The 15653-nt window shown below is 42.3% G+C and overlaps 2 protein-coding genes across 10 annotated transcripts in view; one reads left to right on the top strand and one right to left on the bottom strand.

The window, feature by feature from the left end:
- ANK3 (ankyrin 3) overlaps positions 1-15653 on the top strand; it is a 741327-nt gene that overhangs the window by 348950 nt on the left and 376724 nt on the right. For 5 of the 9 annotated variants that reach the window (XM_069101841.1, XM_069101842.1, XM_069101839.1 and 2 more), the window contains exon 1: positions 6437-6688. The exons of 1 other annotated variant lie outside the window; for it this stretch is intronic. In XM_069101841.1, the coding sequence (XP_068957942.1) occupies positions 6575-6688 (114 nt within the window). In that variant the 5' untranslated portion in view covers positions 6437-6574. Of the gene's footprint in view, positions 1-6266; positions 6689-15653 lie in introns of those variants that run through there. 3 more of the 9 variants (XM_069101837.1, XM_069101836.1, XM_069101835.1) reach the window with 3 other exon arrangements.
- Positions 1-15653, bottom strand: part of CDK1 (cyclin dependent kinase 1) — a 470854-nt gene that overhangs the window by 410670 nt on the left and 44531 nt on the right. The window lies entirely within an intron of this gene.

Below are 15653 nucleotides of genomic sequence, written 5' to 3'. Positions count from 1 at the left end.
TGCAAAGGTGAAGAGGTGGGAGATGGAGTCAGATACAGGTGAAGAAAGGCAAGGTCAATATTGTTGGACTGAAGGATGCATGGTGTGGACTCATGGGTACACTCTATCAGAGAGACAACATGTACATGTATACACTTAAATATATAACAAATGTATTTAAAATAGAATAAATACAAGAAAATTAGGAAAAGGAAATGATAGCTGAAGGGATCAAGAAGGAAATGATGCCTCAGGTGAACTTTGAAGAAGGTAGATTTTGAAAGGCAATGATGAGAAAGGATGGCATTCCTGGCATGGAGGACAGCCTGGGTAAATACATAAAGATGGGAAATGAAATAGTATTATGGGGATTTTTTTTCTTGGATGGCACATTTTTTAAAAGGTCATTCACAATGTCAAATAACAAATGTCACATTTGAATGTCATCTTACAAAGCTGACAGGCTTTCCCTCTGAAAATGAAAACAGTGCCAGCTGCAGGTAGTGCCTGGATTTCATAGAGCACTTCAGGGTATTATTGGGATTTCATTTTAAGAAGATTATTTATGAACAAATTATTGATTCAAGAATGAATATAATTTCATAAGCTTTATGCCACATGCCCCGCTGGAAAGCAAACTCTTCTGAATCCCAATGCTTTTTGAACCCTGGTTCAGTAATGTTACAAATCAATCTTGACATCCTTCATCAAGAATTGTTTGGAAAAGGGGTGTTAAAGGACCATCCTTCTGACTGGAGATGGCGAAGCCATTGTATGATTCCAAGCCAAAGGGAGCTCAGAGGTCATCTTGTCTGAAGCCCTCTTTTTAGAGATGACGACACTGAGGTCCAGAGGGTTTGGACCACTTTCTCAGAGCCATAAAAGTAGCCCTATGTCCCCTTTGACTCCATATGGGATGTTTTACATCACAGCAATCATTTCTACAATGAGTTTAAACAGTTGGTTTGGATTCACTTTCATCAGGGACCATTACAAATCATGGCAAATCTCTAGCTGGTTGTGGCTGTTGTCCAAGTGTGGTGGTGATTGGAGGCCAAGGAATGGATGAGGTGAACTCTGGAGTGAGGCCTATGTCAGGTCATTGATAATTTGTGAAGCATGGGAAGCGATTCCTACCTGCTCAAATGACAGTTAGCCTGACATCTTGGAGTTTGGGGGGAGCACCTGCTTCTGGGCTTCATCTCCTCTCTATCTCCAGCTTATCACCCTGTGCAAAGATAGGAGCTGTGTAGATGGTCTGAACTGACGACCCTCAAAGACAGTGCCGACAGAGCTCTGGGCCTGGAGTCCAGAGAACTGAGCTTAAATCTGGCCTCAGATACTTACTAGCTGTGTGACTCTGGATAAGTCACTTTCCCTCTAGACCTCATCTATAAAATGAGGATGATCGCATAATATTAGCACCTACCTCGCATGGTTGTTGTAAGCATCAACATAGATAGAGATAGATGATATACACATATATTTATGGATTCATATACATATATGCGTATATACATACATGTTATATGTTTATGGATTCAGATACATATATGTGTATATACATATATGTTATATATATTTATGGATTCGTATGCATGTATGCTTATATACACATATATTATATATATATTCCTGTATATCATTTCACAAACTTTATAGTGCTATATAAATATTATTATGATTATATTTCTATTCTTGCTATTAGCCCTAGAACCTTATTCCCTGATAATGACTCCTGTATGGGGGATGTACTCTTCAGACTCATATTTGGATATTTATTTTCCAAAGTTAAACTTTTTACAAGTTCAACATTTTTGAAGTTTTTCTTCTTATCTATTAAAAAAAAGTCTTCCTAGGATGGCTGGAACTGCCAAACAATTCGGGCATATTCACTTTTAGAAACCAGCAGCAGCAGTTGAGAGACCGTAGGATACAGTGGGTAGAGTATTCCGTGGAGTCGGGAAGACTGTGTTCCTCCCCCCTCCCCTGCTCTGTACTGGCTTTGTGACCCCTCACCTAACCTTTTTAGTGCCTGGGGTTACTCTAAGCCTATTAGCTAGGTCTCTTCAATGGTAGAGGGAATTTCCTCACTGGGAGTGCTCAATGCCAATGAAAGGAGAGATCTGGTCCAATTCTTTTTAAAGGATAACTTGCCTTTGTGTTTCCAGCATCTAAAGAACTTGCAGATGATTGATTATTGTGCCTCTGAGTCAGGTTAGAATGAATCAGGAGTACAGGTGGCAAGATCTTTTAGTCAAGAGTAGAATGAAAAAAAACATTTTTAAATTAAAAAAAAAAATTTAAAAGAGTAGAAGGAAAAATCTGCAGGTAGTTCTTACCTCATTTGGCAAAGTTGCCATAGAATGATTCTGTCTGTGAAACTGAGAGCACCAAAAAGCTTCCTCCCCGCCCCCAGGAAATTAAGGGTTTATTTTGTCCAATCAGTACCAGATTGTTGCTTTCCTACAAGCATCAAACAACAGTGGGAGTTTGCAGGAGTGAGCAACACCAGCATCCCAATGGTTTCATTGGCCAAGTATGTGTTTGATAGAGGGTAGAGCAAGGAAAAGCCAAGACACGTTAGGCATCCATCCCCCAAGGGACTGAAAAAACCCAGAAGAAGGCACCATGACACGAGGGATTTCCACTGAGTTCACTTAATCCTGCGTGGGCAGAGTGGGTCCTAACCCTGATGGGGATCTGATCCCCTGTGCTCCTCCCCACGGCCAGCCTAGGTCATTGTGGATTTAAGGTTGTTCTCGTTTCTTCTGATGCCCCTCAGCTACCAGCTCTGGCAGTCTTTACCTGTAAGTCAGCCCCTATGATATCTAAGTGGACCACCACTGAGAAACTATTATGAAGGAATGGTTATTCAAGTGCATAAATTCAAGTTATATTTATTCATTATTGTATCATTCAATAAATCTATACATTTATATTCATACACATACACACATACAGTGCCTAGAATGGGGCTTCTTGACTTGGGTTCTGTGGATAAAGCTCTGGACCTGTGAATTTGGATGGCAAAGAAGTACATCTTTATTTGATATAATTGGTTTCCTTTGTCATCCTATCCATTTTATTTTATCCACTTACAACCATTCTTCTGGGAAGAGAACCCATTGTTTTGGCCAGATGACTAAGGAACCCACAACACCCCCTGTCCCCAGCGTAAAAAGGCCTAACCTAGATTGTATCAGGGATTCACTGACTATTTCATTTCACTTTAGAGCCAAAGGGGGGCCTTTAGATGCCATCTGCCCAACCCTCTTGTTTTACAGATAAGGAAACTGAGATCCGGAATGGCTTAGAGATTCCCTCCTTGTAGTAACTGGCAGAGCTGGAATTTGAGCACAGATCGTCTGATTCTAGATTAGATGTTCTGCCCCAACCTTCATCCTCTTTTCTTGCAATAAATCCAACATTCAACAGCATTTTAAAGTGTATTAAATGTAGAGCATGGGGTAAGGTGCTGGGGAAGAGGGCAGGATATGGAGCTAAGACGACATCCTTACCCTCCTAGGGCTTAGAGTCAGGTGGAGGGAGGAGATAACAATGCAGATGATTAGCAGTAAGGGCTTCCAAGAGTGTGATGGAAGGGTAGAGGCCAGGAAGATAAGGCATCTCAACTTCCGGATTTTGCTGGGAAGCCTAGAAGTAAATAGGTCAGAGTACTGTTGAATAATACATTCCACTTGTTTTCAAAGTTTCAGATTAACCTTTGCTGATCTAAACCAAATTAAACACACGAGGGCTCTGCCATTTTTAATTGCTCTGGGCTCTTTTCCTCCATTCTCTCTTTCTCCCTCCCTCCCTCCCTCTGCCCCTCCCTCCCTTCCTCTCTCTCTCTCTCTCTCCTTCTCCCTCTCTTCTCTTTCCCTTTTTTTTCTCTCTCTCTTTCCAACTCCACAAAGGAATTTCTTTGGCCAAAAAAAGCCATCACAACGGTGTCTCTAATATAGGGGGAAGAGAAGCCTTCCAGGAGTCAGTGGGCACTAAGCCAACTTTTTCACTGGACTCTTCAATTATTTTATAGCAGGAAAAAATGTATTTCTGTGACTGTTCCTGGAAAGTGTGGAATACTTTGTATATGGAAAACACATGCAAATAAAGTCTGTGGACGTCTCCCTCCCTGACGGTTAAAATGACTTAAACAGTTCCACTTAGCAAAGAGTCGTTTGACTTGTTTGATAAGGGTATGTTGGTTTGGGGTCATTGTCTCTTTGGACCCAGATCACTGAATTTAGAAATTGTTATTTGCTCTTTTACAACATTGAGATTTTAGATTTCACACAAGCTGACTTCAAGAATCTATGACTTCCTGACACGGTAGAAAGAACACTGGCTTTATTATCAGAGGATCTGTATTCGAAATCTGCCTCTGACGCTTACTACTTGCGTGATCTTGAGCAGGTCCCTGACTTATTCCCAGGCTTCTGTTTTCTGATCTGTAAAAGGAGGCATTTGGACTGACTGGGCTCTGAATTCCCTTCCAGCTCAAGACCTCTGACCTTTAGACAAACCACAATCCTCCTGGAGGGTTCTACCTCCATTGATAAATTCTTGATGATGTTAAGAGTTGTTATGGTTGTCACTTAACCCCAATTGCCTTGCCTTCCCCCCTCCAAAAAAAAAAAAGACTTGCTATGACTGAAAAAGCCTGCCTCCTATGTTCATAGATAGGCTGGTGCTGGCCATTACTACACCAGGGACCATAGCCAAGCCTTTCTAGCTTGGTATAGGACAGAGCAGCTCTGGGGTTAGAGCTTGAATTCTCTTGTGGAATTAGACCCCACATTCACTCTTCAATGCTTTCCTGTGTGACCTTGGGCAAATCACTTGATTCTCTAGGCCTCAGCTGACTTGTCTGTAAACTAAGAAGTTGGACTCCATGGCCTCAGAGCCCTTCCAGCTTAGACCCATGGATTATTATAGTACAAACCAGGAAACTGTTTGAAGATGACAATGAAACCTGGGATAAGCTTGTATTTTAATTATCAGTTTGGATACAGAACCCCCTGCAGACTCCCTTTGCTTTGGACTCCATAACTGAAAGCTGGGGGTGGTTTCAGTTTTTGTCATATGCCCCCAGAGGCCTCAAGAGGGTCTCGTGTCATGAAGTTTCTGGCATGGTGGCCAGGTTGTGGCTATTTGTTCTAGGAACCAGAGGCAGGTCGTGGGTGCTCCATGGGAGTCCAACAAAGCCTCATGCAAGCTCTCTGAATTGAGGGGCTATGCTTCAAGCTGATTTAAGACCTGAGCAGCCAGCCCTGCAAAGTCTTGGGTATTCACAGTCATGGACTCTGGGCCACTGGAGCAAGCCACATATCCTGACTATACAATCTGCTCGTTTCATCCTGCCAGACTTTGTAAAGGATTTTCTTTTTGCCACACAGGACTCAAATCCTTAGTGTTCCATTTCTTGATAATACAGGGATTTTTACGTAAAGCCATTGGAGCATCTTGCTTGTGTTTGGGGGGTGGGGAAGGATTCCTGTGTGTCTTATGCCATGCTTACACTGCAGTTTTTCCTCAGGACTTCTGCAGGCCTTGAATATTGCTGCTACTCCCCCCTCCCATGATGAATATTCAGCAGCTGCCATCATTGAGGGACTCAGGTGTCAGAAAGAGTAAGGTGACTGAGGCCAGCCCTGACATGAAAGCCCCAATCTCCATATTTAACCACTCAGACCAGGGGATTCCAATCCTGATTTCCCGTCTTGGGGCCGTGGGCTACAGCGAGAGAGCAGTACTGGGGACCCTCCAATGAATCAGGCATCTGTTGGGCACGCCAACACGATCACATCTTTCTGTATGATGTGTTGTAATAAGCATGTTGGTTTTCCAAAGACAAGGCTTTCTGTAATCTTCTCCCTCCAAATGCACTGGGATTGATAATTCAGCATAAAGGACGCACTGTTGGGACCAGCAAAGCATGCATTGTTTCGCACATAATGCACCCAGGGTCTCTCCGTGGCAGAGTGACATTTTATTTAAAAAAAAATTTTATTTCATTTTTCTGCTTAACCTAAAGTCGGAACTGCTCCATTCTTTTGGAGGTTAAATGATTCTCCAAGCAGCCCCGGCAGGGCTGGATAAATTCAGCCCTGTCCTTTTTTCGAGGGTTTCTAAAATAGATTTTCAGAATTGGTGCTGGCTGGTGTCTGCTGCCTGTGTGGTGACTCTGGATTTTTTCTCCTACGGGGGAGCATCCTTTGCTGTGTTCCCCCTTCCGTGAAAAGACTTAGGCACTTCCAGCTGGTGGCAGGGGATACAGCCACAATACAGCAGCCTTCTCTGTCCCAGCTGTCTTTTTCATTACGTTAAATGCATTACTATGGCTGCACCCTTTTGCAAAGACTCAGGTAAAGGAAGGTGTAGGAGGAAGCCGGAGAGCAGGCATTTTTCTTCCTAAGCCTAAGCTCCGGACAGCATCTCTGTATTTTCACTGTCTTCCTGCTTCTGGCCAAAAGGACTCTTGGCAGTGATTGGAATGTTTCTGTGAAGCTGATTAAAGGTGCCCGAGGAGATCACCTTTTTTTTTCCCCTACAAGGAAGCTCTGTTTTAAAAGATTTTTTTAAATGCATTATGGCTCATGCAGCATCTCAATTAAAGAAAAACAGGGATTTAGAAATCAATGCTGAAGAGGAGACTGAGAAAAAAAGGAAACATCGAAAACGGTCCCGAGATCGGAAGAAAAAGGTATCTTTGCATGGACCAGGGCAAAGAATCTTGCCTGGAGATTCCTTTGTTTTGTGTCCAGCAGAAGCATGTTGGGCTGTCTTTAGACAGAGGGTAAATTCTGGGGGAGGCAACTGGGACCAGCTGATTAGAGGAGATGGTGGCCCCCAGCCATGGGGTTTGTAAAGAAATAGGATTCTTTTTCTGATGGGTGGATGGTTGCAGGGATGATGTAGAAACTGTGTGTTCATTTCACATAGGAATTGTCAGGTTTCCATGACACACACACGCAAAAAAAAAAATGTGTTACAAGGGAATTCAAAGTAGTTTCTCAATAATAATTTCAAGGTTAAATGTACAATATTGACCTGGGATCTGAAGGAAAGAATATAAAGTTAGCCTTGTTACTTCTTAAAGGTCTTTCTCATGGAAGATCCGTCTTTATTCAGGAACTGTGTCACATGTGAGATATTTTCCCCCAAACAAATCTGTGACCTTATAGGCACAGAAGAAAAGTCACTTCCTGATTTGTGGTTGTTTTAGTTTTACTGTTTTTCCTCCTTTGATCTGATTTCTGAAAGGTGTATCAGGTTGAAAGACACTGCAGCAGAAGTATGGGAGAATTAACTTTTTGTCAGATCCATCTCAGGATCACAAATGCTGATCTTTCTCTCCTGGGTGATTATCCTGAATGCAGAAATTTCTATAGCACATTGGGACCTGCAGCCTTCAGCACACTGGCTGTTTGCAGGCTCGAGGCAGCCACTGCTGGTATCTCTATAGTTTTGTTTTGTTGTGTTTTGTTTTTCCATATTTGGAGGAAGAAGAGGGTAGGGGCATATTCTAGGTCAGTGGTGTTATATTACAGTTGAAAAGTCCTTGTTGAGTGTCTGGTGGCTGTGCCCTTACCTCGGACACCTGAGTACCAATCTGGGAGATGGGGCCCTAGAGTACTCTCTTCATCTTCCGTGGCAATTAATAGAATTTGACCAAAAGTACATGATCTGAATACAGACGTCAGGTCGTAAAGCATTTTTATGTGTCTTTGTGAGAATCCCCAAGGGATGGATCATCTTAATGTGCTTTGAGCAGTGATGCGAGACGCTTTCTAAATGACATGTAGATTCCTTTCAGCATATGTGCATCTTTTTCACTAGGTTGCTGTCAACATTTTCCTGCCTTTTTCCTTTGGTTTCTCTGTGATGCTGGGAGCACATTCCATACAGGCATAGGGCACTGAGCCCTTTTGTTAACATGGCATGCTTTAGGAGAAGGTATTGGAGGACTTAGAGTTGGTCTGCTGCAAGATGTTAAATATAGATTATTTCTCCTTTAAATGTATGTGCAAATAAAACTTTTTGAGTATATTCTTGGCAAAAGTTCAAACTCAGATTAAAATATTCCTTGCTGAGCAGGTTTCAGGGCCTTCTACAGCAGAGCTTATGAAATTACCATAGTCTCTTCTGTCTAGTTCTAATTTTGTCGTGTTATGTTGGGATGTGGCTATGTCGCTATCGACCTGCCCTCCCCCCTCCCTGTAAGCAATCAGATCACCCAGAGTTCTCTGATTTATCAGATGGTTGCTTAAAGCTACAGTGTGATCATTGATACCCACAGGTTAAATAAGACTTGTTGGCCAAGCCAGGCTTATGATGCAGCTATCTTTCACCGTCCATGGTGTCCCTCCTGCTGGGGTGTGCTTGTGTGCCTGTGACCCTGGAAATTGTTGGGAGTCCAACAGGGACGGGATGAGGCAAGAGAACTTCCTGGATTGGGGTATCAGAAACATCTGCTCTAAGGATCAAAATGCTTTGTTGCAGATATAACAGAGAACTCTCCAATGGAAATCTCTTAGCAGCCAGGACAGAGAAAAATGACCATTGAGTGATCTGAATTTTGTTTCTGGGTTTTTTCCCCCCAATATTTTTTTTCTGGAATTTGTAATAGACCAGAAAATTAGCACATGGCTCATGCCTGCAGTACTTGTCATTACTCACAATAAGAATGTTCCTGCATTTACAATCTCATCTTGAATACAAGAGAACATGTGTGTGTGTGTTTAAAAGGGGTTTTGGTGGGACATATGATTACAAGAAAATCACTCTAACACTGCAGACTAATAATTCTCTGTAGTCCTATAGAATGGACAATACCCCATTCATTTTCAAGGGCAGAGATTTCAGATTTCTTTTTTATGTTGAACTGGTATTTATTTCCCCCTAGCATTTAAAATAATAACAGTGTAAATGTATATGGCATTTTAAAGTTCACAGAGTTTTGCACTCATTATCTCCTTTACTAAGACCTTTCCAGAGTTCTGGGCAACTCTGTTTAGTATATGGAGGATTAAAATAATGCTTTCACTTGCACCTTTGCGGCAAGTGAGGGCTGCTGGTTTCTATTGTGTATGCTAGGACACTCACAAGGGCTATTGTCTATGAGGAGGGACGATCACAGGAAACCAACCTAAGTATTGGTGCAGAGGCCTGGAACATCAGAAGTAAAGGGGACCTCCCTGATCTTCTTTGACACGGTGAGGGTCAGGATCTCTGCAGCAATAAAGTGAGAGATCAGGCCTTACCAAGCCCAGGCTGCTCACACAAGGCTCTCTAATGTTCTGCCACCTAGCCATAGGATATTAGTAATTAATCATAATAAACATGCTGGCTTTGTGCTGTTTTGACATTCAACTGAAATGGCTTCTGTGAAGGACCCAGTGAGCAATGTGTGTGGTCTCTTCCAAACATGGATCGTGATGAGGCGAAATGATTGCCCGCAAACTTTTAGGAGTTTGAATCAGCTGAATTGTAATAATGGCTTATCTTGTTCTTGGCACATCTCACTCAAAGAATGCCCAACAAAAAGACAAATTTTATCATCTGACGGAAATAAGTGAATATTAATGGATTTTTTTTTTAGATTTCATACTTTTGATTACTAGTTTCTCTCAAAACAGGAAGCTGATAAGCATTTATTAAGCACCTATTATAAACTGGGTATTAAACTATCTCTTGTTTACAACGGGACTTGCTTATATAGTTTTAATATAGTAGCTAGTATTTAAATGACACTTTAAAGTTTACAAAGTGGTTTTTAAATATCATCTCATTTAATCCTTACAATAACCCTAGGAGGTAGGTGCCATTATTATCCCATTTTTACCGGTAAGGAAACTGAGACAAAGGTCAAGTGACTTGCCCAGGGTCACACAGTTAGTACATGTCTGAGGGCAGATTTGAATTTCCTGAATCTTCCTGACTCAAGATCCAGTACTCAGTCGTTTTTCGATTGTGTCTGACTCTTGGTGACCCCATTTGGGGTTTTCTTGTCAAAGATACTAGAGTGGTTTGACCTTTCCATCTCCAGCTCATTTTATAGATGAGGAAACTGAGGCAAACAGGGTGAAGTGACTTGTCCAGGGTCACACAGTAAGTGTGGTAATTTTGAACTCAAGTCTTCCTGATTCCAGGTGTGGTGCTCTCTCCATTGTGATTGCTTCTTTATTGTGCTCTGTCCCCCAACCAAGTTTTCTAGAAGAAATGTGTATGTTTCTTTCCCTTCATGTTACCTTGTTTTGGGTGTCAGGAAGGACTATCTTTTGCAAAAGCAGTGAGAATACATCATGCCTAGCCCAGCCTGGGCCTCCTGCCTAGGGCCCACTCAACACCGGCTTGAAGACATCAACAACCAAGCCTTCCGAGTCTCTACAAGGAGGCAATTCTGTTAACTTCTGGGACTGGGGGTTGCCTTGTTAAACACAATGGCCATTGGCACACTTTTCTCTCATGATTTGTACTCTCCCCTTTTTTTTAGCTAAAAAACACTTTTTTGAAAGAAAGAGGGAAATAATGTACCTTGTTAGATCACAACCTTTAAAGGAATGGATATAAATATCAGCACAGTCTTTTTCACAGAATGAATGTAGTTTGGGGCCTTGACACACTTGGGTAATACACTAAAAAATGAATCCTGTGAGGGCTGTGAAGGTTACCCAAGGAGTCCCTTCTCTTCAGGAGCCCTCTGCAAGAAACAGAGTCCTTCAGAGATTTAGAATCCTAGATTCTTAGAGATTCCATGGTCTTGAAAAACATTAATTTTGCATATTCTATTCATAATCTCTAGTGAAAATAGAATGTAAGCTTCCTAGTATATCTTTTTCCCAGCATGTAGATATCACAAAGATTTGTTCTTATTGATTATATGTTTGTCTAAACACAGAATTGCGAAACACACCTACAAGCAGCCTATTACAGTCCAGGGTTTGTCATGCCCTCATTTTATTGACAAGTTAACAGAGCAGAGGAGAGGTGACGTGATTTATCTCACATCACGTAGCTAGTCAGTGGCATTTGATGCAGTGGTATATAGTAAGCACTTAATAAATGCTTGTTCCCTCCCTCCCTTCCTCCTTTCCTCTCTTCCCTCTTTCTCTTTTTCCTTTCCTCCCTCCCTCCCTCCTTCCTTCCTTCCTTCCTTCTTTTCTCCCTTCCTCTATTCCCTCTTTCTCTCTTTCCTTCCCTCCTTCCTTCCTTCCTTCCTTCCTTCCTTCCTTCCTTCCTTCCTTCCTTCCTTCCTTCCTTATTTCTTTCTTTCCTTCTTTTTTCTCTTCCTCCCTCCCTCCCTTCTTTCCTTCCTTCCTTCATCCTTTCCTCTCTTTCTCTCTTCCCTCTTTCTCTCCTTTCCTCCTTCCTTCCCTCCTTCATTCCTTCCCTCCTTCCTTCTTCTTTCTCTCTCCCTTCCTTTTGTCCCTTCCAACTAGAATCTACATCTTCTGATCCCTATTCCCTCCCCCCTTCCCCAACACAAATCTATTTCTTTATATTTGTTTTTTTACTGAACTTGTGATTTCATTGATGTCATGAATTCCTAGTGTGAAAATCTCCCCCACCATTGCAAATCTTCAACTTCTTTGTAACTTGTAGTCTTAGAGAGATACTTGAGACACTGATAGGTTAAATGATTTTCCTAGGGACACATAGCTAGTATCTGATAGGGGCAGGACTTGAACCCAGGTCTTCATAATGCCAAGGTTGTCACTCCCCAAAGGGAAAAAGCAACCCTTTCTGAAATTTTCCCTCTTGGACCAAGAAGAGAAATTGACCTCCTGACCACTGTATAAGAAGGCTGATACTGATATGTCAGAATGTCAGGGTGTTTTCCAGTTTGCAAAGAGGTTTTTCCCCCCAGTGGTAGGTACCCTTGGGATTTCAGCAGCACCAGATTGGCTAGCACTGTGTCATTGAGGAAGTGTCCATGAGTAAGCATTTTACTGAAGGTCACTCAACTAGTAGAAAGTAGGCGAGGCAGACAATTGACTGAGGTCTTTTGGATGGTAAGTCGGGGCAGGCCTTTCTGTACCATGGCACTTCCAAATAAGTTTTGATTAATCAGTCAACAAGGGTTTAAGTGCCTACCACAAAGTAAAAAAAAAATGAAACAATCCCTGCCCTCCAGGAAAAGATAAGTGTGTGTATAAGTATATGTAGAATAAATAGAAATAAACATTAAGCTGTTAGGAAAAGTGGATTGGAGGATCACAAAAGCCTTCCTGTCAGACAAGAATTCCTTAACCTGGCTTCATCTTTGGTCCAAAGATCACCTGAGTGTTTCATGGTTCTATTCCTGGGGTCTGAGAACTTGGATAAACAAAAATGACATTTATTCTCACTAACTTTTGGTTTCCTTTGAAATCTTAGGAGTTTTTTTTGTTTTTGTTTTTTTGACTTTTAAAACGCGATTCTGAGCAGGGTTCAGCAGACTGCCAGAGGGGCCCATGACCCAAAAAGTTTTAAAACCTCTACTTATTATAAAGATACTCTTTAAACTTTGTCTGGAAGGAAATGAAGGTGAGATGAAGAGAATTCTGGGTGCCATGAATGAATGGCCAAAGATAGGAATGCAGGAAATGGTGTGTGTGAGGTACAGAGAAAAAGCTAGTTTGGTCGTGCAGGGGAAGGAGTAATTTATAATGAGGCTGGAAGGATAATCACCGAGTGCTTAACTATCATAATAATACTAAGTTAGCATCATAGAGAACTTTGTGGTATATAAAACCCCTTACATACGTTACTCCATCTGGTACAGTGAGACGTCATGATGTATCCTAGGCTGTGGAGGAGACCAAAGGGACATTAGCTCTGCTTTCTGCCCTCCAGAAGCTTTTCATCTAGCTGGGAGAAAGAGACTAAAGTATGTCAGGCTATTGCAGACAGACTCCATGGTATGAGCTGTGGATGCCGCAGGAGGCCAGTGCAGGAGCTAGTAGTGAGGAAGGCTTCTGGAGGAGGCAGGACAGGATGGAATTTACTCCAGGTAGAGAACCAGCAGCAGCAAAGTGCCAGGGCCATGGACTCCCAAGCCTTTTTTAGTACCTGCTATGGGACAGGCTCTGTGCTAGGTACTGGTGAGGGAGAGACAAAGAAATAGTCATCGCCTTCACAGGGCCTGCATTCTCAAGAGAGAAACAACGTGTACAAGATGGGCAACATGTATTCGGAGTTAATACAAAACTTTATGAAGGAGGCATTAGGAGATGGAAGAAATCAGGACAAGTCTCATCAAGGTGGTAGTGCATGGGCTGAGTTTTGAAGGTAAATGGAGATTCTAAAGAGTAGAAGGAAACAGTGCATTCCAGGAATGGGGGATAGGAAAGACATGGAGGTGGGAGATGAGAGATGGAATTTCTTGTGTGAGCAAGGGCGAGAAGGTCATTCTGCCTAGACTGCGGGGTAGGAAAAGAAGAGGTTGTAATGAGCCTGGAAAGGAATCAGTCAGCCATGTTCTCTGCAGGGAATAGTGGTGAGATCTGTCTGAAGTGAAGGGTTCATGTTGGTGAGTAATTAAAGAAAGTCGGATTGGGGGAGGGGGATTCAGATGAGAGAGGGTCTTGACAATCAAGTGGGGAGAGTTTGGACTTGACTGTGTTGGAAATATGTTTGTAGCATCTTGTAACATGGGGAGTCAGAGAGCTGGTAGAAATGTTTGGTTCTTCATGAATGTACCGAAACTTTGTCTGACTCTCAGTCATTGCTGTGACCAGAGAGACTGAAAAAGTCAGTGGCTCTGCCCCATTAGCATTCAGGAAGCCAGATTTTGGAGCAGCAGGAAGTGGCACTTTCAGGTTGTTGTTGAGAAACTCAGAGAGGCATGTGGACAAGCTTTGGCAAATTGTGCTTGACTCTGTCTAACTCTTCCATTTCTGCAGATCCAATACAGGACTCAGTGTTCACAGGCAATTAATATAGGAACAATGAAAGACCTTTTCCATAACAGCTTAAGCCATCATCAATCAATCAGTCAGCAAGTATTTATTAGGTGCCTACTGTCTTTCAGACGCTGTCCCAGGTCCTGGGAATACAAAGATGAAACTGAAATCATTCCTGTCTGAAATAGTTCCTTATATTCTATCACAGGGTTAGCTAGGTGGTGAAGTAGATGGAGCCATGGGTCTGGAGTCAAGAATACCTGAATTCAAATGTGACCCACATACTTACTAGCTATATGACTATGGGCAAGTCACTTAATCCTGTTTGCCTCAGTTTCCTCATCAATAAAATGGGCTGGTGACTTTTTTTTTTTTTTTGCTTTTTGGAGGGCAATCGGGGTTAAGTGACTTACCCAAAGTGACATGGCTAGTAAGTGTGTCAAGTGTCTGAAACCGGATTTGAACTCAGGTCCTCCTGACTCCAGGGCCGTTGAGCTGATGACTTAAATGACAAATCACTTTAGTATCTTTGTGTGACCCCCCATAGGGGTCACAAAGGGTCAGACATGAATGAACAACTTAACAACTGTAACATTCTATCAGAGGGGACTTGGTTTGTAGTCAGATTTGAAGTTGGAGGCCCTGAGTTCAAGTCCTACCTTTACCATTTAATGGATGATAAGGCTTAAATTACTCCCTGAGCCTTGGACAGTTTCTAGGCTCTCTACCAGCTCCAAATCTATGGTTCTGTGACCCCATACACATAGATAGACAGACACAAAATCCATACAGGGTGATTTTTTTTTTTTTTGAGGAAGGAAAGTAGCATCTGGAGTGGGGGATGGGAACTAGGAAAGGGTCTAGGTCAGGGGTGGGAAACCGGTGACCTTGAGGCCACATGAGGTCCTCTAGGTCTTCAAGTGCTTTAGTTTGGATTCAGTCAAAGGGCCGCACTTGAGAACCTAGAGTTTATGTGACTTCTAGGCCAGGTTCCCCACTCCTGCTCTAGGTAGAAGACAGAGCTTAAGCCAAGTGAGCTGAGAAAGGAACTAGGTCTTCTTTTAGGTGGAGGAAAGAAGAGAGTCCATTCAAGTTAATGTGGAAGAAATGAGGCTTCTTAGGAAAGTGTGATTTTTAGCATGGATCCTACAAGCTACTTTGACCCTCTCATTTCATAGAGAAACTGAGGCACAGAAGAAACACGGATAAATGAATTGTCCAGGGCAACAGAGGCAGCAAATATCAGGGCTGGGATTTGAACTCATGTCTTTTAACTAGAAATCCATTGCTTTTCCTACTCTAGCCCTCAGAGGAGATTACACTGCCTTTCTAACAGGAAGTAAGTCCCTTGAGGGCAGGAACTATTACATTTGTGCACATTTGATTATAGAAACATTTTTCAAATAGGTGAAATGGAAGAAAAATAGTTACTAACACTGCGGGACCTGGCTCTTGGGGTGCTTAATGTCCCCTGTTTTCACAGCCCTTAGTGGACCTGATCTTTCCCCATCTTGGAAGCCCTTGCCAGTGCCTGGCTGAGAGGTCCTCTGACTTTAAGAGGCAGAGAGGAATTTGAGAGAAATAAATTTTGGGTTTGGGGAGTTAGAGGTTCCGTGTTCAGAAGCCATATGACCTTGGCCAGTTCACCTGAACTCTCTGAGACTCATTTTACTGCAAAATGAGGGGGTTAGACGAAAATGATCTCCAAGACCCCTTATGGCTCTAAATCAATGATACTATGATTTAGGAATGGGAAAATATCTAAGAAGAGATGATTTGTCA

This window comes from Petaurus breviceps, unplaced genomic scaffold, assembly GCF_028583685.1.
Source record: "Petaurus breviceps papuanus isolate PSGF00001 unplaced genomic scaffold, PetGlider_PUasm1.0 490, whole genome shotgun sequence".
In the NCBI taxonomy this organism is placed as follows: Eukaryota; Metazoa; Chordata; class Mammalia; order Diprotodontia; family Petauridae; genus Petaurus; species Petaurus breviceps.
The sequence above is the reverse complement of the archived record's forward strand: the minus strand, read 5'-3'. Positions and strand labels throughout refer to the sequence as shown.